The 27255-nt window shown below is 30.7% G+C and overlaps 2 protein-coding genes across 2 annotated transcripts in view; one reads left to right on the top strand and one right to left on the bottom strand.

Moving 5' to 3' along the window:
- The window catches only part of LOC127716576 (uncharacterized), a 148138-nt gene that overhangs the window by 84242 nt on the left and 36641 nt on the right, over positions 1–27255 (bottom strand). The window lies entirely within an intron of this gene.
- LOC127714443 (exocyst complex component 1-like) lies at positions 75–14716 on the top strand (the record flags this gene model as incomplete). The annotated part of the gene is made up of 7 exons (XM_052220499.1): positions 75–136; positions 2469–2573; positions 4794–4920; positions 5875–5958; positions 6678–6831; positions 11305–11408; positions 14657–14716. Coding segments are annotated over 7 exons (696 nt in total), but the record flags the coding sequence as incomplete, so codon positions are not given.

Below are 27255 nucleotides of genomic sequence, written 5' to 3' on the forward strand. Positions count from 1 at the left end.
TTACCATTTGATTGAACACCTCAACTTTTTTTTTCAATACCTCATATGAATATGTTTCATGACATTTATATTTTAGGAAGTATTTTATGGAAAATTTAGGTGAAGGTTTATATCAGAAACGTAGAACTGTGCTAATGTTAGTCAGACATTGACAATGAAAAGCATACAAGTTTGATTGTTGTTATGTGGCTTCCATGCAAGATTTCCCACCTCCACAAACAAGACTCATTTACCCCAGTATAGACCAGATAAGATTCCTTACCAAATTTTTAAACATGTTTCACCAGCATAAACATGTCATCTACAGGGCTAAAATTTCAGCATACCCTATATTTTTAATTGTTTTTTTTTTATTATTTTCAAGACTACCACAAATACTAACGACACTGTCCTCCCCCAAACCTATTTAGTATCTCCTATGTCCAAAATGAATTGAAAAAATGAAGAAAATTTCCTTTAATACATTAATGATAACTCAGGCTTAATATATAACAACAATGAATTGAAAAGCAAATTCTTCTCGAATTAAATGAGAAATTGAAAAAGAAGAATTTTGTCCGAATATTTTATATGGATATAGAGGTCAGTTTACTATTTATGCCATTACTCAAAGTACAGGAATGCCTGTATAAAGTGTCATTGATAATACGGCAAACAGGAGCCAAGGGTTCAGGGTTACTCTACAGTACAAAGCTGCAACTGACAAACATACTTAAACAAATATAAAAAATGTACAATACAACTAACACAAATAGATCTAGAGAGGGTAACACCATTTGACTTTTGACCATTAGTGTGGAAATAAACATCAATCTTATTTCCAGGGTCCTATTAATACTATTTACAATTATATTCAAACAAAACAGCTGAATAAACTACTAAAAACTCCTTTCTGTACATTTTTGTGTAGGTGTAGATGAAAACAAAAATATTAAGTCCTTGAAAAGAGTGATGGGCAAATTTATTAACAGAGGCAAAAAATATACATACAACCAATATATCACCTATACTTCCTTTTCGTATGAAAATGTAATAAATGTAAGTAAAATGCCTTGAGTTTTTAACAAATATTCTTTGTTGTCAGAAAAATTAAAAAAAAACATACTAATTCTTGTGCATCTGAAGTATTGACCTTCATAGGAATCGTTCAAACCAAAATATTAGACAGCCTGGGATGAATAAAATGTAGAAATATTAGGAGCTATATGACATGATTGTATATATTGTAGATATACATTAATTGTATTTTTAATTGATTTAAGGAAAAAGTTCATGGTCTTTTAAATTTCATACAAAATCACATTTTTTTAATTAAATAACATAATTCTCTCTTTGTCTTATACATGAAAAAGTGCTCATACATTTTTCTGTTGTAAATGTACTTTATATTAGTGTTTTGTGTTTTGTGTTTTGCATGATTTACTGTTTACATATAAATATTCATGGTTTAGTAAAAAGCTCCAAATTTATATACAAAGTATTATGTGTTGATAAGTACAAAGCTATTTCTACTCAGAGGACATTTTATTTTTCAGTTAGAGAAAAAGTGTTTTCAGCTCCAGGACTGCGCACGTTGGAATCTTTTTTTATAGAGTTTTTAAAATTAAAATATATTCTTTGCTGTATTGTTGTATTACATATAATGACAATGTTCACTATTGCCAAACATTGTAAGTTAGTTTGTACACAATTCTTTTTACATGGCACTCTACAAATAATTCACAATTGTACACATGTTGATCACTGTAGGTTTTTTAAAAGTGTTCAGTGTTGACCAAATTATGTAATTATATGACTAGGACATGCATGGTAAAAAAAAACAACTTATTGATATAAGCAGCCAGCATCATGCGTCAGGAAGACTGGTATAAAACACTATAATAACTATAACTGGCCCATTTTTCAAATGGGTTTCAGCCATTTAAGGAATGACTGTAATATTTTTTCTGTCTATGAAGAAATAACATAAAAAATGTGGTGCACACTGAATAACCCGCGTAGCGGGTTATTTTTAAAGTGTGCACCACATTTTTTATGTTATTTCGAATAGACAGAAAAAATATTACAGTCATTTCTTATAATTTAATTCTTAACTCCATTTTAAACTGGAGTAAATCATGAAAAAACGTTGATGACGTCAAGGTCACATGACAAAATTATGTCTATGAGCTGATAAACAAAACAACGTCAGTCAATCGGAAGACGCGTTACATCCAAAATTAAATTATTTAGTTATATTAGTTCAATTTTCTTACTGTTAGAATTACATTTATGATGAGAGGTTTAATATTTTTACTTATGTGCAGCAGATAGTATTCTTCTTTGGAAATTTTTACAATGATATGTCTTTTGCAGGAACATGAGGAACATTTATCTCTTTGCCAACGACAGAAAATATAGGTTACCTGATTTTTCTTATGTAATCTTAGATATTTGTGAAATAAAAAAAAATGACATGTATTTTACAGGAGACAGATAAATGAAGAAGTGAGAAAAATGATGGGAGAATTATTTACCAACCTTGAGGAAGAACTAGAGGGATTTATTTTTTATGCTGATAAGTTGGATGGATTGTAAGTATGCATACCAATACAAGATTGTCCACTATGATGTCTTCAGAGCAATGATTTAATTGTGGACACAGAAGAACCCAGTAAAGAATAGGGTAGCTATGAACAGAATTTGAATAATTGACTAATTTGTGTACAAGATGTTAGGTATATTTTCATGAAACATCAACCATATGATATGAAAATCCAAAGACATCTACAGGTAAACCTAAGTAAGTAAATACAGTATATACTATACATTTATTTCCTGTGCCTGAGGGAGATATGAAGATTTGTTCACCCAAGAAAAATCATATTTCACGAGGGCATCGCCCGAGGGAAATATGACTTTTCGAGGGTGAACAAATCTTCATATCTCCCTAAGTCAAGGGAAATGAATGTTTTATTCCACTGCATATACTTTTTGTTTTACTTCTGAACATAACATATTAATTTACATAATTGTTTTCTCATCTGTTAGTTTTTTCATAACTAAATACAACATACACAATGATATATATAATCAGTACCGATTGAAAGATAATTATTAATTTTATTCATTTCTGTTTGTTGTTAGAACCATGGATTTGTATAGAAATTAATATACTATCCCTAAAAAAACGTTTTAAAACATTAACCGCAGGTAACGTCGAACAAGACAATCCCGACGATCAGAGGGGAATATGATACTCAGAAGGGATTATGAAGTTTTGTTCGACATCACATGGGGTAGTTTCAACCAATCAAATGTTGATTTCGCAATAAAAATCAACATGCGTAGCGGGTTATTTTAAAGTGTGCACCACATTTTTTATGTTATTTCGAATAGACAGAAAAAATATTACAGTCATTTCTTATAATTTAATTCTTAACTCCATTTTAAACTGGAGTAAATCATGAAAAAACGTTGATGACGTCAAGGTCACATGACAAAATTATGTCTATGAGCTGATAAACAAAACAACGTCAGTCAATCGGAAGACGCGTTACATCCAAAATTAAATTATTTAGTTATATTAGTTCAATTTTCTTACTGTTAGAATTACATTTATGATGAGAGGTTTAATATTTTTACTTATGTGCAGCAGATAGTATTCTTCTTTGGAAATTTTTACAATGATATGTCTTTTGCAGGAACATGAGGAACATTTATCTCTTTGCCAACGACAGAAAATATAGGTTACCTGATTTTTCTTATGTAATCTTAGATATTTGTGAAATAAAAAAAAATTATATGTATTTTACAGGAGACAGATAAATGAAGAAGTGAGAAAAATGATGGGAGAATTATTTACCAACCTTGAGGAAGAACTAGAGGGATTTATTTTTTATGCTGATAAGTTGGATGGATTGTAAGTATGCATACCAATACAAGATTGTCCACTATGATGTCTTCAGAGCAATGATTTAATTGTGGACACAGAAGAACCCAGTAAAGAATAGGGTAGCTATGAACAGAATTTGAATAATTGACTAATTTGTGTACAAGATGTTAGGTATATTTTCATGAAACATCAACCATATGATATGAAAATCCAAAGACATCTACAGGTAAACCTAAGTAAGTAAATACAGTATATACTATACATTTATTTCCTGTGCCTGAGGGAGATATGAAGATTTGTTCACCCAAGAAAAATCATATTTCACGAGGGCATCGCCCGAGGGAAATATGACTTTTCGAGGGTGAACAAATCTTCATATCTCCCTAAGTCAAGGGAAATGAATGTTTTATTCCACTGCATATACTTTTTTTTTACTTCTGAACATAACATATTAATTTACATAATTGTTTTCTCATCTGTTTGTTTTTTCATAACTAAATACAACATACACAATGATATATATAATCAGTACCGATTGAAAGATAATTATTAATTTTATTCATTTCTGTTTGTTGTTAGAACCATGGATTTGTATAGAAATTAATATACTATCCCTAAAAAAACGTTTTAAAACATTAACCGCAGGTAACGTCGAACAAGACAATCCCGACGATCAGAGGGGAATATGATACTCAGAAGGGATTATGAAGTTTTGTTCGACATCACATGGGGTAGTTTCAACCAATCAAACGTTGATGTTGCAATAAAAATCAACATGCTGTGGAATAAAATTCTATATAGAGGTTACTTTTATCTGCCAGTTATTTCCATCACAAATGGTTTATGAAAGTATAATAAAAAGATGTATACTTCGGTAGTTTGTTAAAAAAGGAACATAATTGTAATATGTTTTTTACAGTTACTCCATGTATATGCTGGTAAGAATGAGTCAACATGTTAACAATGCACAGGATGCTGGATCATTCCTCAGTGTTACATTTGCAAGCTGTTCGGTGAAGATTAAGAGAAACTTTGATAAGTTTGTTGTGAGTACAGTAATAATGCTTTATATAGAACAAGGAAGAAGATGTGTTATTTTCCTTAAATGGGCTTAAATCTTAAATATATCAATGAGAAAAAAAATATCATTTCCACCTGCTTTCATTACAAGTGTCATAATCCCATTTCAACATCTGTGGAAGATGATCTATAGTCAACATTTTCAGCTGGAGTACAAAACCAAAGGTTTTTGTCGAGCCTGCGACTTCTGTCACAGAAAGCCTGACATAGGGGTAGTTATCCGGCGGCGGAGGCAGCGTTAGCTTACGTCTTAAAAGCTTTATATTTTAGAAGGTGGAAGTCCTGGATGCTTCATATTTTGTATATAAATGTTTTATGTTATGAAGTTTCCGTTTGCAATATGTTCATTGTCCTTGATCTCATTTTATGGTTCAGTGACTACTCGAAAAAGTTAAGATCTTTTGTAATATTAATTTCTTTCTTATTATGAGTAATAGGATAACTATATTTGGTATGTGCGTACCTTTCAATGTCCTCATGTCCATCAGACAGTTTTCATTTGACTTTGATCTCATTTCATGGATCAGTGAACAAGGTCAACTATATTTGGGGAATTGAATGATTGTAAGGAGTTCATGTCTTATCTGACCTTGACCTCATTTTATTGGATCAAGTTAGGTTTATGTAAAAGTTGTAGTAACGCTTTATATTTAGGACTATCAACATAAAATCAATGGTTAGTAAAGAATGCGAGACTTACAAAGAATGAATAATATACTATGAAAAATATACAGTAGTTTACTAAACAATCCTCTGATATTTAGCTTACAAGCACTTGTTAGTTCAAAAATAAGGTACCTCTATAAATATATAAATGAACAAACTTAACATAACAGCTATACCAAAAGGTGACTTGACAATCTTAAGATGCAGATTAGAGTTATGTTTATTCTTTTAATATTTTTTTCACAACTTATTAGCAAAACCAAATAGCTGCAATAGAAGATTATAAAGTTAAGAAGAAAAGCAGATGTGGTATCATTGGATTTGTACACAACTTTGGGGTAAGGATGCTTATTGAATTATATTTCTAATAAAAATTCTAGTTGTTAGATAAAAACATTATTTTGTGGCAGAAAGACAGACATTCAAGAAGTATTCATGTTGATAAATGCTTTTAAAATATAGATATAGACAGAAAAAGCCTCCTATTTACTGTAAATTCAGAAATTATTGCGTGCATTTATTATTGCAATTTTGTCATTTAACACTTAAATGCGATTTCCTGTTTAATTCATATCAAAAATTTCAAAATGGGAGTTTAAATTATTGCGATTTTAACCCTATCGCATTTTTCGCAATAACAAAAACCTTGCAATAATTTCTGAATTTACAGTAAATGATTATGAAACATCAATTAGATAGATTATTAACAAAATAAAAATAAACAATGAGATAGAATCCTAACAAAACAAGACATGTAAATATAATACAATTTCCTGATTAAAGAATAAATTGAGAGAGAGAACAATCACGATCTGGTTTTAATATTTATGTTGATTTCCACTTTGGATCAAGGAAAAAAAGGAGGTGACAAAACCAGTTAGACGACTGTATATTATTTAGACTTTAAAGCAGTAAATTTGGTGCACATTATAACATAATGATTGTTATTTTGATTTCTGAAACAGGATTCTCACAGTTATGATTAAATGTTAGATTAGAAGGGTTCCTGTAAAAGACAAGTTATTTGAGTAATGATAATTGTATTTATTTTATGCAGGAGTTTGCTAATCAGACAGAGAATATATTTAAAGTATCAGATAGACACACACATCTAGACAAGTCTTACTCTGCTCTAGTAAAAGTTGTATATCAACAAATTGATAGGATATCAACAGAACATGGGAAAACTCCAAGAGAAGTTGTAATGTTAGGTAAATATATGTATTTTAAATATAGTTCTATTAAAATTAAAATTACAAGTTACAAGTTAGTTTTCATGGTGTCAAATGTGTAGCAGGATCTCCTTATCCTTCCAGAAAACCTGAGATCATCCCTGGTTTTAGTTGGGTTCGTGTTGCTCATTCTTGAATTTTCTTTGTTGTGTTTTGTGTACTTTTGTTTGTATTTTGGTCTTTTTCCTTATGTTACATGAAGGGTATTCAATTTTATTTTATGCCATGGTTAACTTATACTTCATTTGTACTTGTGATGTCATTACTTTTCTTAAACTTTCCAACAAAGGGCTCGATGGCGTCAACTTAGGCAATATCCTTCATCACAAATTAGTTCAGTCGAAAATACCTCCTTATTTTAAAAATCAGTCTGTACCAATTATTTCTTATACCTATACCAAACCAATTGCAATTAAAATTTTCAGTTACAAACACGTTTTGCACGATCTCAACATTGACGACTTCAAGTCTATACCTCCTGATTGCACCTGTGCTAGTTCCCAATTCACATATAATCCGGCTGGTCACGTTATTACCGGATACCTCAACATTGTCAATAACACTTCCCTGCGAAATTTGTTATCCAAAGGTCCGAAATATCGTGAGCCTAAATCCATCAATTGGAAATACAACTTTAAAATACTGATGGATTGAGTCTAGGATTGTGCCAGGCAATGGGCTAAACGCGAGAAAGAAGACGTAGATACTCTTTCCGAATGGAGTAAGGCTGTGAGGTCGTTGATACAAATCCGAATTAAGAAACTAAATGGGTCTATCAATACCCACGCTACGTCAATTTTTAAAGACCCAAATGTTGCAAAACACTTGTCCTACCTCCATGACAAATATGTTATTGTCCCCGCAGATAAAGCCCCAAACAACATCGTTTTTGTGTGTAAATATAATTACATAAACTGCTTGATAAATGAATTAGGTATTGACAATTCACTTGGAAACTCAACATATACCCTCACGACACTTACCAAAGAGGAAATCCTTGATAATCATAGGTCTGTTCTATATTCCTTTGGAATTTCAACCAAAGATGAAGAACTGGATCTTCCATCACTGTATTGGATACCTCAACTACATAAGTGTCCTTACAAACAACGGTATATTGCTGGGTCTTCCAAGTGCTCCACGAAACCTCTTTCTAAATTATTAACATCTATTTTATCAGCAATCAAACCCGGGCTTCAAAGTTATTGTGAAACTGCCTATTCCAGAGGTGGCGTGAATCAGATGTGGATACTAAAAAATTCCAAAGATCTTTTAGAGTACATACAATCTAAGACTCTTTCATCTTGCGATAGTATTAAAACATTTGACTTTTCTACACTTTACACAAGTATTCCCCATTCCAAACTAAAAGACAAATTGAAAGAGTTGGTATTACTTTGTTTCATTAAAAAGAATGGCGAACGTAGATACAAGTATCTTGTCTTGGTGAGGGATAAATCCTACTTTGTAAAGAATCACTCTGATTCAAACAAAAAAGTCTCTGAAACTGACATTATCAAGATGCTTGATTTCTTGATTGACAACATATTTGTTACGTTTGGAGGACGTGTTTTTCAAAAGACTGTCGGGATTCCAATGGGAACCAATTATGCCTCTCTTTTTGCCGACTTGTTTCTTTATTATTATGAGGCTGACTTCATACAGGAACTTCTTATCAAGAAAGTTAAGAAGTTAGCAATATCCTTTAACTTTACGTTCCGCTACATAGATGATGTTCTCTCACTAAATAATACAAACTTTGGTGACTATGTTGAACGAATCTATCCCATCGAACTAGAGATAAAGGATACTACAGACACAGTTAAGTCTGCCTCATATCTTGACTTACATCTAGAAATTGACAATGAGGGTCGGTTGAAAACAAAACTTTACGACAAGAGATGATTTCAGCTTCCCAATTGTGAACTTTCTATTTCTTTGTAGCAACATTCTAGGAGAGCCTGCATACGGAGTATATATCTCTCAATTGATACGATATTCCCGGGCTTGTATTTCCTATCATGATTTCCTTGACAAAGGATTGCTGCTCACAAGGAAGCTATTAAACCAAGAGTTCCAAATCATCCCTTTGTATATTTTACGGACGCCATCACGAGTTGGTTGACAGTTATGGAATAACCGTTTCACAGATGATATCGGATATGTTCCTTATGTCGTAACAAAAAATACCCTTCCCTTTTCATGAATGTGACCTACCGAATTAGAAAATTTACCGGATTTGTAATAACATAAGCAACACGACGGGTGCCACATGTGGAGCAGGATCTGCTTACCCTTCCGGAGCACCTGAGCTCACCCCCATTTTTTATTCGTTGTTGCTTAGTCTTTAGTTTTCTATGTTGTGTCTTCTGTACTATTATTTGTCTGTTTGTCTTTTTATTTTTAGCCATGGCGTTGTCAGTTTTTTTTTCAATCTATGAGTTTGACGGTCCCTCTGGTATCTTTCGTCCCTCTTTTACATGCCAAAATTGACATATTTGACCCTTTCTACCCTTTTTTGACAATATATACAAATAAGAAGATGTGATATGAGTGCCTATGAGACAACTCTCCTTCCAAGTCAATAAACATGTGAATGCTCTCTCACAGGCAAATAACCCACAATTGAAAAATATAAGAGCATACAAAACAAACATGAGGACACACATTGTACTACGAAGATATGGAATGAGTGCCAATGAGTATATCTAGATGAGCCACAACGTCATAAAAAGATATTTCAAACTTCTTTATGGTATTTATATTGAACCAAACAATTTTTTTGGGCAAAGACTTGGCTCACATCTAAATATTTGTGTCAAGATTTCATAATGAGTCCTATTTGTCAATCTTAACACTATATACGAGAAGTAGGAAGCCCTTATTCAAATATGCCAGACTCATTTCAAAAATATAGATACTGATGTATGAGAGACTTATGATTATCTGAAAGATGTCATTTTGTAGATTTATATTCCCTAATGAATTTTGAAATTAAGTGGCAAAAATTAGCCTAATATAAACATGATAAGCTTCTCATGTATTATGTGTATAAATAATGTAGTAGGGGTAGGAATCTTTGAGGAATTTAATCTTATTTTATGAGAAGGCATGATAAATGAATGAGGTTAACTACATTTAATGACCATATGTAGATTATAGTATATAATGTGTTTCTTTTGTAAGGAATGCAAATAATATTTCATAGTTCAAATACAATTGCATATATATAAAATCAGCCTTATAACCTGGGTCCAATAGACACTTTATTTTATTTCAAAAAATTTTCATCACATGTTTTGTAAGTATATTTAATGTAAAATGAAAGAAGATTTTTTTTGCATGAAAAGTTTTACTTCATTGTTAATTTACCTCAATGAATAAACTAGACAATGCAGCTCAGTTATACAAGCCATGTTTAAATAACTTGATATACAAATATGGCTAATTAGTGATGTTCATGTGTTTAAAAGAAATCAACTTATAATCAGTATACAAAATCACTGCTTATATCATGCAAATACCACATGTTGACAAGTTTTTAAAAAGCCTTCCAAAAATGCTGTTTACAGTTTCTGTTATAATTATCAGCACCTTTTATATTTCAGATGTATAAATGATATCTCAATATGCTATTATTTGTATCAGTATTGAAATTTTACGTTTATTGGAAACTGTATATAAGTTAATGTTTTGTTTAAATAAGAAATGTGTATATGAAAAAAGTACACGGAGAGTAGAATGTGTATTTTCTTCCATATTTAAAACGCTTCAAAATGTTCCTTGCATCCAGATTTCAATGTACAACCTGAAACGAATGACTTAGATTATGAGGAACAATCAGCAGAATGTTCATTTTATTTTGCCAATATATCACGGACACTGTTTTGTACTTAAACAATAAGATGGACAATACTTTACAATTATTGTCTTTTGATGAGGTAAATATGTGGTTTTATTGACTTTTGAAAAACTCATATTCACTGAAACCAACGGCCGAAGTGAATATCTTTTTTTTGAAAAGTCAATTAAACCACATATTCACAGAAACAAAAGACAGTATTTGTTTATTTCATATTCTGATGGAAATGTTCTTAATGGCAATTATTTACAAAAAAACATTTATACATCAAACATTTCTTTGCAGGTAATTTGCTCATTTCATTCAAAATCCCATTCATATAGAAAAACCTACTATAGTTTTATCAATATGGAATAAAACAAAACATTCAGTGGCAATCTTGTTCTTGATTGAAAAATAACTGTCTTGCTTACCTCCATCTTATAATGCCCAACCAAATTCATGTAACAAATTGTTAGATAATAGATATTAAATAGGATTAATTGATACTATCTGTCAACTAATTATTTTGAAAAACAAAAATCTAGGTTCTTAGCGTTTTGAGAAATAAGATTAAAGATAATGTTTACACATCAATATTTTGAATGTAGAAAGTAAAATTGCCTCAGGTGTCATACCAGAAGAAGTTGGATATCAGCTAGCTTTCAGTAAACAGGAACTGAGGAAAGTTATCAAGGACTATTCTGGAAAAGAGGTAAGGTGACTAGTTAGCAGTTTTAATTTGTAAATAGGGAATAGAGAATATTCTCGAAATTTTAAAGAGTAAGATGGATTACTGTAGTTTAAATAACAATATTCCTCAACCTCATCTACACTACAGGGCAATTTTCCTAGCTCTAGAATTTTTGTTTAGGTAAAATGAATAAAGTAATTGTTAAGTTTACATAATGAGACAGTAATCTAACAATATATTATATATTAACCTTTACCATGCAGACTTAAGTGAGTTATTCTTTAAATGAACAATATCTTTAGCAGAAAGTTCATGACGTATGTGGGTACATTGTTGGGATTATAAATAAAAGTTATCAAAAGGAAAACTTAACAAGTTGTATCCAAGTTTTGGTACAGGTACAGTATTACAGTTATATACCACTAGTTTAAACAAACCTTATTCATTTAAAAGTGTCTGTACAAAACAGGGGCTTCTTTTACGAAGCTATCCTCAGTTATAAATAAAAGTTATCAAAAGGAAAACTTAACAAGTTGTATCCAAGTTTTGGTACAGGTACAGTATTACAGTTATATACCACTAGTTTAAACAAACCTTATTCATTTAAAAGTGTCTGTACAAAACAGGGGCTTCTTTTACGAAGCTATCCTCAGTTATAAAATATATTTTAGGACATGTCTAATGATCTCCTTATGACTATTCTAGTACATATCTCAGACCTCTCCTCCAAGCTGTCTTAGGATGATCTTAGCAAAGATATCCTAAACCTGTCGCAAGTTCTTTAAATTTTCAAAATTCAACCAGGATTTATTGAAAAATTCATGTAAATGTAGCATCATGTCTTTCCCACTAATTATTTAACGTATTGATTAATTAATTATCAAAAAGAATTAATATAAAAGATAAGTGTACTTTATATAACCAATCTGTTAATAATACACCAATATACATATAAAACTTTAAATACAAAATTGAGAAAAAAATTTAAAATGATGACATTTTTTTATACCAGTGAGTTGAATTCAATTTGTCACTGTAGTGGTTTAATAATGTTATAAGACCTATCACCGGATTTGTACTAAAATGAGCAACACGACGTTTGCCACATGTGGAGCAGGATCTGGTAACCCTTCAGGATCACCTGAGATCACACCCGGGTTTTGGTGGGGTGCGTGTTGCTCAGTCTTTATTTTTTTTTTGTGTTTTGTGTACTGTTTGTGTTTTCGTCGTTTTCGTTTTTCTTTTACCATGGCATTGTCAGTTTGTTTTCAAATTACGATTTTGAATATTCCCTTGGTATATTTCGCCTCTCTATTGTAGAGTTCTTTTCAACGTTTTTTTCGAACGCCTTCATTAGTTGTGTGACCTTTATTTAATCTTTGTGGGAAATATGACACATTCAAATTGTTTTAGTTGTAAGATCGTCTATTATTCCTTGAACTAGTTATCAAAAATTTGCAGCTAGTAGAAAGACCCACGCACAGTGTAGATGAAGGACGTGTTTCATTCCATGGGACAGATACAGATTTAGCTTGTCGTCATTTCTTTGATTATATGTATGGAGCATATATATATGAAGGATGTTGATTCAGGACGTGTTTCATTCAGTGATCGAATAAGGAACCTTTTTCACAAAACAAAATAATAACAACATAAATCACATAAAAGTATTTTTGGAGCACATTAGACCATCCCCCATTTTGGCTGGTGTTCTTGTTGCTCAGTCTTTGGTTTTCTATATTGTGTTTTGTAGACTGTTGTTTGTCTTTTTTTATTTTTTTGCCATGACATTGCCAGTTTGTCTTCAGTTTAGAAGTTTTAATATTCGTTTGGTATAACCCGCCTCTCCTTCATGATCATAAAGATAAATTTAGTTGAATATTTAATTGTATAAAATGCCAGAGATGTTTAATTCGATATTCGTCTCTTCTTCTATCAGGTTAAGAAAGTGTTTGTTTTGAATGTTTAATTAGTATGCATTTAATTCTGAAGATCTTAATATTGTTGACTTGGCTGCTTCAAGCTTGTTTGGCATAGAAAAATAATTCTAGTAACTTAATCCTAAACATTGAACTATACATTAAAGAATATGTGGTGTAACGTAAACTGAGTCATCAACTTAATAAAAAGGTCGCAGATTTTTATTTGTTTCATGATGATGATGAAAGTAGCATTTTACAAAATCATTTTAGATTTAAACACAATGATATAAAACATAAAATACAGTTCACATTCAGTTTGAATTTTGGTTTTGGGCATGTAAATTTAAGAGATTTTATGCAAGATGGGATTACTTAATTCTTTCATCTGATTGGAGATCCAATGAAGGATGAAAAGAACAAGCCAATGTAAGATTGGAACTATTTTTGACACTTTCACCAAATTGTCTGCAGCATTATTATTTGTGATTGCCAACATGAAAATATTTTCTATCATGTTTTGTTTCCTATCTGTATCTTCAGTATCAACATTTTCAGATCCAGTTAGGTTATAACTTAACCTGCCCCTTTAAAAAAACGCTCTTTTGTTCCTTATATAGCTGTGTGCATTTACATGATAAATATCAAATAAAGGCATAACAAGACCATTACTGTAATTTCAAAAACGTTTGAGAAAATTGCCACAGGATAGGTTTTGCAAAATTAAAAAAATTGCATTATAAATTTGGAAGCCTTTTTTATGTGTTTACAAATGCGCTTAAAAATTTATGAACTTCACTGAACTAGTACACATTTTTGTTTAGGGGCCAGCTGAAGCCCGCCTCCGGGTGCGGAATTTTCTCGCTGTGTTGAAGACCCATTGGTGGCCTTGGGCTGTTTTCTGATCTTTGATCGGGTTGTTAACTCTTTGACACATTCCCGGTTTCCATTCTCAATTTTATTACAATAGTTAGACATATGAGGTGTTGACAAAATGTCTTGCTTAATAAGGTAAATTTCTCAAATGACAAGCATACAACATCCATATTAGCTTAGTATCCTAAACAAATACCGGTAGATGTTATATAAAAACAAAAAAAATATGAGACTAATGCTTATTATAGATCTACAAGCATTCAATAAAGAACAGTATTCACAGCATCAAAACAAAATTGTTTATTCATAATTGCAAACTGAATCAGCAAATAATCAAACTTTGAACTTATTCAAGCAGGAAAGTTCTAAGCAAAAGGCTACCATCTACATAATCTTGTAATAAGTTTTGACTTTTCCAATGAAAAAATAAGTATCAAAAGTCATCATATCCACATGGCATAACCTTTTCAAAAGGTGAATATCAGTATAAAGAGAAAAGAATCTACTGAAGATCATCAGAATGTAGCTGTATGACCTATTCTATAATAAAAAGTTGATTGAAAAAATGGTATATAAAGATAGATAAATGGTAGATAAAGATAGATAACTGGTAGATAAAAACAAGCAACCAACCAACCAACATTACTTGTTAGGTCATTTAAGATAATAATGATGAATATGAATTATTAAAGAAGCTTAAATAAGTAGTTCAGGATATGATATCTCTGTATGTCTAGGACTTGACTGTAAAATTCAGAAAATTCTGAATGTAAATTTATTGGTTTCATTCTTATGCCCCCGCCGTAGGCAACAGGGGCATTAAGTGTTACCATTAACCGTTCGTCTTTTTGTCCGTCCGTCCGTCCGTCCCATGTTTGTGTAAAAACTTAAGCGGGGGCATTCGTGTCCTCAGATACATTCTTCTTTTATTTGTAAATGAGATGATGCCACCATTTTATTATCACACAAACTTGAATTAAAGGATTTGTGTATCTTGTTCATTCAAAGCTGAATACCATATTGTTTCCTAAAATGTTAAAATTCCTTGTATAATCTAGACTGCATCATTTCTCATAGACGACATTAAATTTTCTCTGGTGTTTAGTCTTTGTAACCAGCTGTCTTTGCTTTGGATTATATGCCAAACAATCAATAAGTCTCTTTGTTGTAACAGGTTTATACAGTTTACCATCAGATTATACATGTTGTATTAATCCATCTTTACACCTCACATACAGACTGCTTTCCCGCAGTGTAGTCATCCTCCTTGGTTGTGATGGTAATGTTATGGTGTAAAGTCTGTCATCAATATAACTATACCAATACAGCTTGTTGTTGTAGTAGCTATTACAGTAGAATATTCCGTCACCAGAACCATGCAACTTGTAAGTCAGTCTTTATTGTCTGTACCACTTCTCCTGTCTGATGATCTATCATCATTAGTCTGTTTTCACCACATACAACTAACTTGTTATTTATAGTTGTAATGCTTCTCGGCCACAACATTCCAGGTACTGATATTGATTTAAGTTTTAATTTATTGTTAACGTCATACATCTCAAGACACTTATCAAAAAACAGTGTAACAGCTACTGTAGAGTTGTTGACTGCTGAAACACACACTGGTCTATCCAGTACATCTATACTGTCCATCTCTGATCCATCTGTATTACAAATCAGTAGTCTCCACTGGTCAGTTAAACAAATCACCAGTCTACCATCATCCATCATCATTACTATATCTGATACCATTCCATAAATACCATCAGAAGTTTCTGATGTCAGGTTAATCTGATGATATAATTGGAAAACATCTTGTCCTAGTGTGTATGGTTTTATGTATCTTGGGTTTTTGTCTGGAAGTAGGAAGTGCAACATATTTGGTTGTTGTGTTTGCTGTATATACATATAGTGTGTGTTATTGTATTTTATAACTTACTTTACATATGATCATCTGAATATATTAACTGTAGCAACCAGACTTTATCAGTGTTAGCAAAACCATACACCATAGTCTTGTATTCACAATTGTTAATGAATGGTCTTTTTAAAGAATGTAGTTTTTTTCAGGATGAATACTAAATGGAACATTTCAGTTTTCATTTGTGTGATGTAAACAGTTATTTTCAGTTATGAGATCATTTGTATAAAAATACAGTTGCACATCATGACAAGACTTCTCATGAACTGTCCTTAAAGTTTAAGTAGGTCCTTTGTCCAATAGTACCATGTTGTCATTTGATAGGAACACAAATTGTTTTATCCTACATGGCTGTTAGTAACCTTTATATAGTCTTTAACTACCAATATAATTATACATACTTTGTTGTTCTAAGTTTCCACACAAACAAAAGCACTTATATTTTCTGATGTGTAAAAATATCTCCTGTAAAGTAATAAAATTATAACAACATATTAAAAACAACTCATATAAGTGGAGTAATACAGTTTCTACATTGTATTGTGTTTTTTGTGATTTTGAGATATGGTTTGATGTAGCAAAATCACACCATAAAACATAGGCTACTGTGATTTTTTTTTATAAAAAAATTGAATGAAAAATTCGAAATTTTGGTAATGTTGTTGAAATGTTCTGACAAGTTAAAAATTTCTTGGTTGTCTGGGGTATAAAAATATGGTCATCCCTGAATCTTGTCTGGCAAACAAATTCTTGCTAATGATGGGATGTCTGATTGGCTGCTCTTGATTACTGAAAGCCAGGCCATGTCCGATCAGAATAGGGATGTTCATAATGTCTGATGTAAGGAGAGTGCTTCATTCTTTCAATATTAAGGAACCCTCACTAAAACTTTCCAAGGGGTTTAATGTTGGCCAGTTGAAAGGCAAAATTTCTGTTCCTATCCAAAATACCCCATTGTTCAGTGACAGTCAAAATTGATACATTCATTCATGTCAACCCAATACCGGAAATTTACCTATAAGATTTATTGTTTATTTGTTTTCTTTCTGAATATAAATGACGTATTTGATACTGGACGTTAAACAAACAACAGTCAAACTAAAGCAGGTATTTTAGGAATGAAAAACTTTGACTTTCCTTACATCTGATTAATAAGTTTGAGTTTTCAGTATTTAAGTAAATAAGGAAAAAATACTTAATCCTTTTTCTATATCTGATCTGTATTGGGATGTTTTTCCAAAAAGAAAGACATTTTCAGAATGTAAATCCAAATATGTCTCATTGGCTTTTATACTACATCACATTATTTTTTTTCCAAGATACAAAGTCAGCAAGATAAAGCAAATGTAAATGAATGTAATGATATATCTACCTGCATGTAAGCATTTTGTCCTTGTATATATCAGATTGTATCATTGAATTGAAGTATCAATCTGAAAATAAAGTAAAAACATAGACTATGTATGCTAATACTATTTCTTTTTCCTGTAAAGGCAACCATATTTCACTTTATTCTACTTAATTTAAATATTTAACTGTTACATAGATAGGTCATATATCAGACCGATCTAAGATATACTTATTTGATGTTTCTGTAATCATTCTAGTAGTTATATTATTTTTAAGAATATAATATATCAAAATAAATCACTTTGCTAAATGAAATCAAATATCAACAAAAATAAGCAGGAATCTTTCTGAATATGAAATATTTGCCACTGGACATTAGACAAACAATTAATAATTAATCCACCAGGAATTGGTTTACATGAATATTACAATGAACAAAGAAGGATATCATATAATTCTTTTTACAAAATCAACCTTTATAATGTTTTAAATATCTTAATTCAGATAACATGATATCCTGAAAAATCCACATGTCATGTTTTTGGATTTAGATCAGTCCCTTGTAGGATATGTTGAAAATTGTCATTCAAGTGGCAAAAGTTATACTTTTGTCCATTGTTTTATATAAATCGAATAAAACATATACAGCTTTTTTTAAACAGACAATCTAATTTTATGCATTGATGAAAAGAAAAAAAATCTTCATTTACCTGATATTACATCTTTAGAAAATGTATTTTTCAAACATGAGGCAATATTTTCCCCACAAAATGAAAAAAAAACTAGACATAAACATGCCATATGAGTCTTAATTCCTGAGTGCCTGTAATGTGACATTGCATCATCATATCAATACAGATCAGGGACATTATGTATAATCAAAAAGGTTGTAAGCAATATAAAAAAAAAAACAGCTCATGCAGGTGCATGAGGTTTCATTCTAAGAGATTGATTTAACAAAAAGTAAGTTATGTGTCACGAAACAAGTGTAATGTTAAATGTCATGAATTTATTGGTTGTCCCACAAGTTTTAGTTGTCATTTGTTTTCATTGTAAGATACGCATAAGAACAGCTATCATAAATTAAAAATATTAGTATTTGCCTCACAAATTGAAAGTATCAGCCCATATTGAATGCCAATGTTTATCTCTCTGACATTCTGAATGACTGTTCCACTTATTCTGTTTATATGACCATCAACAAATGAAATGTGTCATGAGATAAATTTATATTTTTTTTTATATATTGATCAATAAAAAAATATTGAAAGTTTCCTCATCAAGCTTCTTATGTATGTCTAGTAGATTAAGGGTGTAGTTGTTACATAAAGACTCACCCAATGGCCTTCTCTCCATCCTCGTCATATCATCTTGTTTACTAGGGTCAAGTTGTTGGACAAAGTTTGTCAAGTCTGTCCATAAGCTGTTGTATTCTGTCTGTGATATTCTGCCTGTGGTATTGTGACTCAGGTAGTCATTCTTATATTGTCGTAAGCCTTGTACTGCAGCATTCTCAGCTGGTGTCAGATTATTGCAGTTCAACAAAATCAGACTGGATAAGGTAATATCTAGTTCTTCAAGTTGAACAGGATTGGCTGTGAACTTGCAGTGGCAATCATGAAGGGCATTGCCAGGTTTCTCTGAATATAATCTTTTCCATTGACAATAGATGAGTGGTAATGATAGATGGTTATAACAGTTTAGTCCATCAACACAGCACCGTGCATTTCTGTGTCGTAGATGAAACAGGATGTGTATTACTGGCTGTGTGTTGAGGAAAGCCTGTAAGAGATGTTAGTCCTTTACTGGTGTAGTCTCTTTCAAGTTTGCTCCTGAACAGTGGTGTTACAACCTCCAGTATAACAGACCCTACTATAAAGTATCGTCGCTTATCATCCCTGTCCATCCCATAATGTAACAGACAACAAATACAATATTATCATAGCCAAGACAACTCTAAATAAATGCAACAGTAGTATACCGCTGTTCAATAGTCATAATTCGATTAAGCAAAAACAAACCCGGGTAACAAGCTTAAACCGAGGGAAACACATCATTTATAAGAGGAAAACAACGGCACAACAGAAACACTGAGCTACAACAAAAGCAAACGCCAACATACAAAAAAAAACGGACTGTATATAATAACTGTCATATTCCTGACTTGGTACAGAACATTTTAAGAAAAAAATGGTGGGTTGAACCTGGTTTTATGGCTGGTCAAACCTCCCGCTTATATGGCAATGTTAAAAATACCGCTAAAATGACATCACTACATGACAGGAATACAGTACAAACAAACGCAGTAACCATTGAAAGAAGACGTGTCCAATATGTCAGCATATTAATTTTCTAACAAGAGTAAACACAAGATTTGAACAATCTGACTTAAACAATCAAAGGTTTGCCTGCTACATCAGTCTCTTTTGAATCTTAGTATGAATAAAGGAATACATTATTAAATTAAAGAACTCAAAAGACGCTTTTCAATTAACTTCTTAACCTGTCCAACATGTATTAACAATTAAAAAGGAAAATGTGTCACAAATTTGTTTCCTATAGTCATGTGAAGTAATCCTCATTTCATAAGAACCATGGACTGTAAGCAGGAGTAAATTTCTAACTACTTCTTTTTTAAACACTACAATTGTGCTATTACAATTATAAATGTGGGGCAATATAATAAAATTACAGAGGACTTATTATATGATTTCAGTGGCCTTACTACACCATACAGAGACACGGGCAGATTGGCCCCCGAGGAATTAAAATTCAATCAAGTTCATTCTGCTACAAGAAATAAGATAGAGTGTACCTTTGGTTTATTGAAAGGAAAATGGGTGCGGTTAAAGTATTTAGATATGTTGGACATACCATGTATGGTTAAGTTAATTTTAAGTTGTAGTGGTGTACATAATTTTGTTATTCTCAGAAAAGGTACTCATCTTGATGATGAGTTTGCTGAAGAAGACAATCTTCAACCTCCAAATTTAGATGTGCCAACGCGTTTGGCACTTCAAAAGAGGGATATGTTGAAAATGTCTATTCTGTAAATAGCATTCTATCTTGTCACCAGGTTTTATTATTCTTTTAAAGTCCCTGTAGGTTTTACAGCTCCTTACAATTTTTTACATCCTTAAAATTCTAGTTTTTCATGTTGAAGGAAAATTGTTTGAGTTTTTAAGACATACCAAATCAATATTTTTTTGGTTTTTTTTGGCTCATTTTAAATCATCGTAAGAAAATATCTCTTAAATAATTTATTACACTCTCCCAACAAATAAAAATACAAGTATTTAAAATAAACTTTTGGTTATTTCTGTCAAATTTTCTAGACATGGTTAGAAATTAAAACTCAGATATTCCTTTATTCTCATACAAGTTTGTGCTAAATGTATGTACTTGAATTAAGTAATTCATAATGATTTGAAAATAAGTATCAACAAGATTATTTTCATTTACCTGTGTTTAAAGTTATTGCAAATGGCTGATATTTTTGTTCGAGCATATTGTTTTTCTTAAATTGTTTAACATTTCATACCGATATAACATGTTACTTTTATCATTCTTCCCTTAGTTTATTTATTTTGTATTTACATTGTATCATAGGTCAAATTTATTTGTTCAGTGTTGTTCACTGGTGTTAATATGTCCTTTGATTGAGTTAAGCAATGTCAGTTGATATTTTATAGTGTGTCTTTCTATGTTGTGATGTTACACTATTGTTTTAGAAAACGGGTGAAGGTTTGGTACCATTAAAACGTTTAAACCTGCTGCATTTGTTTGCACCTGTCCTCAGTAAGGAATCTGATGTTCAGTAGTTGTCATCTGTTGATGTGGTTCATAAGTATTTCTCGTTATTCGTTTTTTATATAGATTAGACCGTTGGTTTTCCCGTTTGAATGGTTTTACACTAGTAATTTTTGGGGCCCTTTATAGCTTACTGTTCGGTGTGAGACAAGGCTCCGTGCTAAAGACCGTACTGTGACCTATAATGGTTTACTTTTATAAATTTTGACTTGGATGGAGAGTTGTCTCATTGGCACTCATACCATATCTTCTTATATCTATCAGTAATTATTTCATGCATAGTCACAGAGGTTTCATTTCAGTTCACTTTTATCTAGGTCAAATTAGTAAATTGATTCTGCAACCATTTCTGAAAACTTTCAAATAATAAGATGTTAAAATCTATTTAAATTTTTGATGATTTACATAATATTCTGTTATATAAAAACTATCAAAGTTTGCCATGATGATAGAAACTGATTACAGAATCAAAATAATTATCACTGCTTGTCGCAAAAAAAAAACCCAAAAAAAAGCATTATTGTTAAAAACTAAAATTAAACTTGCTATGACCTTTTTTAAGAGTTTTACCTCCACCAAACATTATAAATACCTTTACATAAATGGCATGCTGTTTTAATCAGTTCTTATACAAATTATCTGAAATAAACCTTTACCAATAACTATGAATCATAGATCTATATATAAAAGAAACATGAATACCTTCTGTGCAGAATAAGTATGTATATTCTTAAAATGAAATAAAAGCGCAATATTTTGCACATATCTTTAATCATTTCTTTAGCTATGATAGTCTTAGCATTAAATTTTTTCTGTTTATATTAATGACATTTATTTTAATAAAGGATAACAAATTGAACCAGTGGCTCCATAAAGAGGAAATATTAATGCATGTAAACTTACAGTTATGCAAATACAATCATTTATGTCTAATGTAAAAATAAGTATTAGAAGGAAAAGGGGAAATGGATTTTTTTTCAGGTTTGTTTTATTTCGTACAGAAGAAGATGAAACAAAGGAGAAGGTCCGGTAAGGCTTTTTATGACCTAAAATTTACAAGTACATCTGATGAAAGATTTTTGTCATTTTTTAAACACTTAAGTGTCTTTTTCAGTCGATTCAATTTAATTATGTAAAAGATTTGAACTGATATGATCATGAAAGACGCCTAAATTCAAGCTTAAATATAAAAAGTCTATCAATTATGCAACAAAACGTCACTTTTCAGATCTTTTTTTTTCTAAAATGGAAGTGGCCGCATTCGTATTCAGTCTCAACCTTTATATATATTATGAATTATCATCAAATACAACATATATCTAAATATTAAGACTGAACACAAGTGCGGCCACTTCCATTTAAGACAAAAACCGTCTAAAAATAGGCACAAATGCTAAAATTGTGAAGATTTTCGTAATTTTGCATGAATTAAAAATGCCAGTACCTGATGCATGTACATTGTATTGTCAAAAACAGCTCATATTTATGTAACAACAGAACACTTCTTTCCAATAAATAGCTGAAAGTTTACAGGTTTAACAAATTTTTGAAATGCTATATTTTGGGGCCAAAAAGGGGTCTTACCGGGTCTACTCCTTTAAAATCTTAATTTTATAATCTATTAATGGTAATGCAAGATGAAAGCTAATGAACTAACAAAACAACATTCAATCCAATAAAAGTATAGTTACATGTAGTAGAATTTTTATTTATCTGGTGTTGTAATTCCTGATTGTAATAAAAACATTTTTAAAGAACTGTTCAAGAAAAACAATCTAAAAAAAAGTTTCAATAATCAGATAAAATATATGAACAACTTATATTTTGGTTTTTCATTTATATGCAGAGGAAATGACTGTTCTTTCTGAGGTTATCATAATAAAGCATAATATGGATAATAATTACAATAGTACATGTTTCTGTACTTGGAAATTTTTCAATACTTAATATCTATAAATTAGATCTTTTTAACTTTGCAAAAAATTGCAACTTGTCAAATTAATTATTATAAAGAAAAAACTGACCATTCATAAAGATGCATTCAGTTTTATTGGATTGAATGTTGAAAAAAAACCTGGTTTACTCATGTATTACAACTATCCTTGAACACACTTATAAATTTTGTCATCAAATCACACCTCTCTTTATTAATTTCTTTTACCATACTCTCGAACCTTTCATACCTGTCTTCCCTCTCCCTCCTCATTTTCCCAAATGAATCTGCTAATTTAATAGCCTTTCTTTTCATGTGTTGTTTCCCTTTTCTTTCCTTTTCAATTTTCTTGGTTTCACTATTCAAATCCACGGAGGAAATAGTTTTAGCTGGACGGATGTTGGGGTTGTCACCAACAGCTTCTTCCATTTCCTCCATGTATTTAAAAGAGTGTTGGATTACTGTTCATGCACCTTTTGACATCTGACATCTGTTAAGCTTGATTGTTGATGACATGACAATTACAGTAATGCCCGTTTGTGGTTCTGTAGCTGCACCCAGAGATACCTTTAATCACTAGAATGCATAAATGTAGTTAATAGTAATATAATTTATCAACTTATTTAAAGCAATGAGAACTTTATAAAGTGGCTTATATTTTGTGAAATGATTCAATTATCAGTTATTTGCATTATATTAACTATCATCACCATAGAGTCAAAATTTGAAGTAATTGATGGTTTTTCTTAATTCTATTTTTTTTTGGTGCTTCGTGTTAATTTTTTTTTTTAATTTGTTAATCTCAATCACATACATATTTAACACTACCACATTCATTATATGCGGTACTAAATTAATTCTGTTGGAACTGGTCGGTGTGAGTCATGATTTATCCCATGATGAAGGTTTTATCAAAGACAATTCTTTATGCTTTTAGCCTATGAGAAAAGATATTTTTTTGATCACATAATAATTGTTTTTGTATACCATCTTTTAATTTTAGAAAAACATGATAAGGTCTCTATGATATACATTTTTTTTATTTGATGATTAAATTCCAATAGTATATATTTTTTCCCATTCTGTTAAGTCTGCAGATGCATGTTATAAAAGTGCATACCATTGTCTTCATCTGCAGCCTTGCTGGTTGATGGAACTTCTTGGTTTGCAACTATTTTGTCTACAACAACACTGGTACTTGTTGATTTAGTTAGTAAAATAAGTTTATCCCAAATTAATCTTTAGAAGTAAATTTAAAAAAAATGAACTTTAGTTTAAAAAGAATGATTGTTATGTCTGTCTTTAAATATCAAAATGAGTATTTTTTTATGTCTTGGATTGTTGTGTTTTAATAATGACTTACAAATGTATCTAAGTTAAAATTATAAAAACAAACATTGAGTCAATTCTTATATTAATTAACATTTGAAGTAGATATTATGATTTCAACATTTTGTCTGTTGGAGTTTAAAAAAATGGAAAGAAAATATTTTTACATATATGAGTATCTGTTAAATGTTTTTACTATTTTTACTATTTTATTCATACGTTAATTTGTGTTTGAGCTTTTAATTTTGCCATTTGATTAGGAACTTTACGTTTTGAATTTTCCTCGGAGTTCAGTTTTTTTGTGATTTTACTTTTTTTTTCATAAAGAATTTTTAAGAACAGGTTGTCATATTTTTTGTACATACATATTGTTTCCTCATTGTGTTAACATCAAATTTTGTTATTGGAATAAGGTATGGGTGGCATTTATCTAGTAGTTTAATTTTAAAAGTTTTATATAGTTGTTGAATATTTATCAATTTTCAATAAAAGAAGAAGGAATGTGATAGAACATGTAACAAAGACATTTTCAATTTTATATTGATAAACAATTACAAAATGTATATAATATATACTTTTACAGATGGTTTGTATTTGATAATAAGTACAATTATATATATATGAAAAAGGATAGCAAACACCCTGCAGACATCAAAGCAATTACATTTATTTTACCATAATGTTCATATTGTCAGTTTAACCAAAAAATATTGTAAGCATTATATGAGGACATGGATTACTTTACAAAAGTAATTATCTCAATATGTCTTTGATGGAATAAATTTAAATACATACAGTAGATAATATTTATTAATGTGTATGTTTACAGATGTATTAATATTTCAAACCTACTGTACATGTATTCCAAGTCTTTCAGAAAGGAAAACGTTACCGTAAATATAGTATGCCACCACCACAATAACATTTATATGTTTACAAAGAATAAAAAGAACGTGCTGGTGATACTTATAAGATATGGTATATTTAAGAGTTTAGTTGTAGCTTTAAAGTCATTACCAGTCAGATCATTGTAATAAGAAGTACATGTATATTGACTATATTGCTATGGAAGTATGCTAATGTTTTAATTTCCTGCTCATACACTGCATTTAAAAATGCTGTTGAATATTATTATATACATAATTAAAGATATGCACATCTTCATAGTGTTCTTATCATCTACAAAGTCAAAGAAAATTATGTTTTGAGATTTCAGCAGATTTGCGATGACATACTGTTGCAATATTATATTTATACAAAAACATCTATGTGTAAAGGGGCATAACTCCTAGAAATAAATTTGAATCATAATTTTCAGTTGCTATGCATATCTGCATAGTATGTCCTTATTATCTACAAAGTTTCATGAAATTCTGTTGTGTGGTTTCAGAGAAATTGCAATGACCAGAACAAGAATGACAGAAAAAATTATAGTTAGAGTATCAAAGAACTCTATCCATCAATATTATTACATTCATGGTTTAAGGACAAAAGTCTCCTCTTCTTCTGTTTCCTCTTCTCTTTTCAAGATATTCAATCCCCCATCTTTATTCAAAAGATGCCCCTGCTCTGTTATGATGGTTCTTTAGCATCTCTGGATCTACAATATAAGGATACGTATGTTTAAATATGAGGTGGTTTATCGTATAATCTGTGAAAGAGGATGAATTCCTTTAATATTAATTTCATGGTACTATTTTGTAATTTGATATAAAAACTAGCAAGACATCAGATGCTTTATAGTCAACAGATCTATATTTATATGCTGTATGTCATTGTATGTGAAGTTATACCAATAAGTTAATCAAAGTTACATAAAATATTTTTTGAATGTGTTTAAAACTAATAAGACTTCGATATTCGATTAAAAAAAAACCAATAACATGGGATCTGACATTGGACTTGGCAAACTGAATTTTCCATAAAAGGATGTTTTGAGGGTAAAGGTATATGTAATATTTGAAACTAAAAATGTTAGACACATTAAAAAATATCATGTATAATGATAATAGAAAAAGGAATTAAAAGGTGTCACAAACATGTCTATTTTTTCTCACATGCAATTAAAAAGGTTTCGGTTATTTGTCAAATCTTTTCATCTCTCCATGAAATAGCATGTCAAAATTAAATGATAGGGTGTGTATGTACTTTTGGTTTTTCAAACTATATACATTGTAAGGGTGGAGTACTGAACGTTTCGGCTGCTCACTCTAACATTGAAGAATTGAAGTGACCCCAGAGAAATAAGATAAATAGTGGTTATGCTATATTAATATCCTAACTACTAATGCATTATTACCATGTATTACTCTCAACATTTTAAGGTCATTTTTGAACTTGCAATATTGAAGTCTGACTATTTATCCTGCTTCAACCAGTCAAAATATTAATTTCTCCATGACAGAAAAAAAAACCAGGTACATGTATATTTTTTAAGATCTTATACAAGTATTGTCTGGTAATAGGTTCTCAATAAACATGTAAGTCGTGCTCATGAGATCGGTATCATACGTGTACGAGTACGTTAGTCCCCAGGGTTTTATTTATTTTTTTTTGGTTAAGGGTTAGTTTAATATAACTGTATATGGGTTGGAACCGTAAAATAAGAAAACCAGCATGTTACAGTCTGCACTGTTAGCCCAATCTTCAAACTGGTAAAATTTTATTCAAACTAGTAAGTATTTCTAAACCTTTGTTTAGACATATAATATGAAACAGTCTGAAAAATTA

Source organism: Mytilus californianus, unplaced genomic scaffold (assembly GCF_021869535.1).
Source record: "Mytilus californianus isolate M0D057914Y unplaced genomic scaffold, xbMytCali1.0.p SCAF_9, whole genome shotgun sequence".
Taxonomy (NCBI): Eukaryota; Metazoa; Mollusca; class Bivalvia; order Mytilida; family Mytilidae; genus Mytilus; species Mytilus californianus.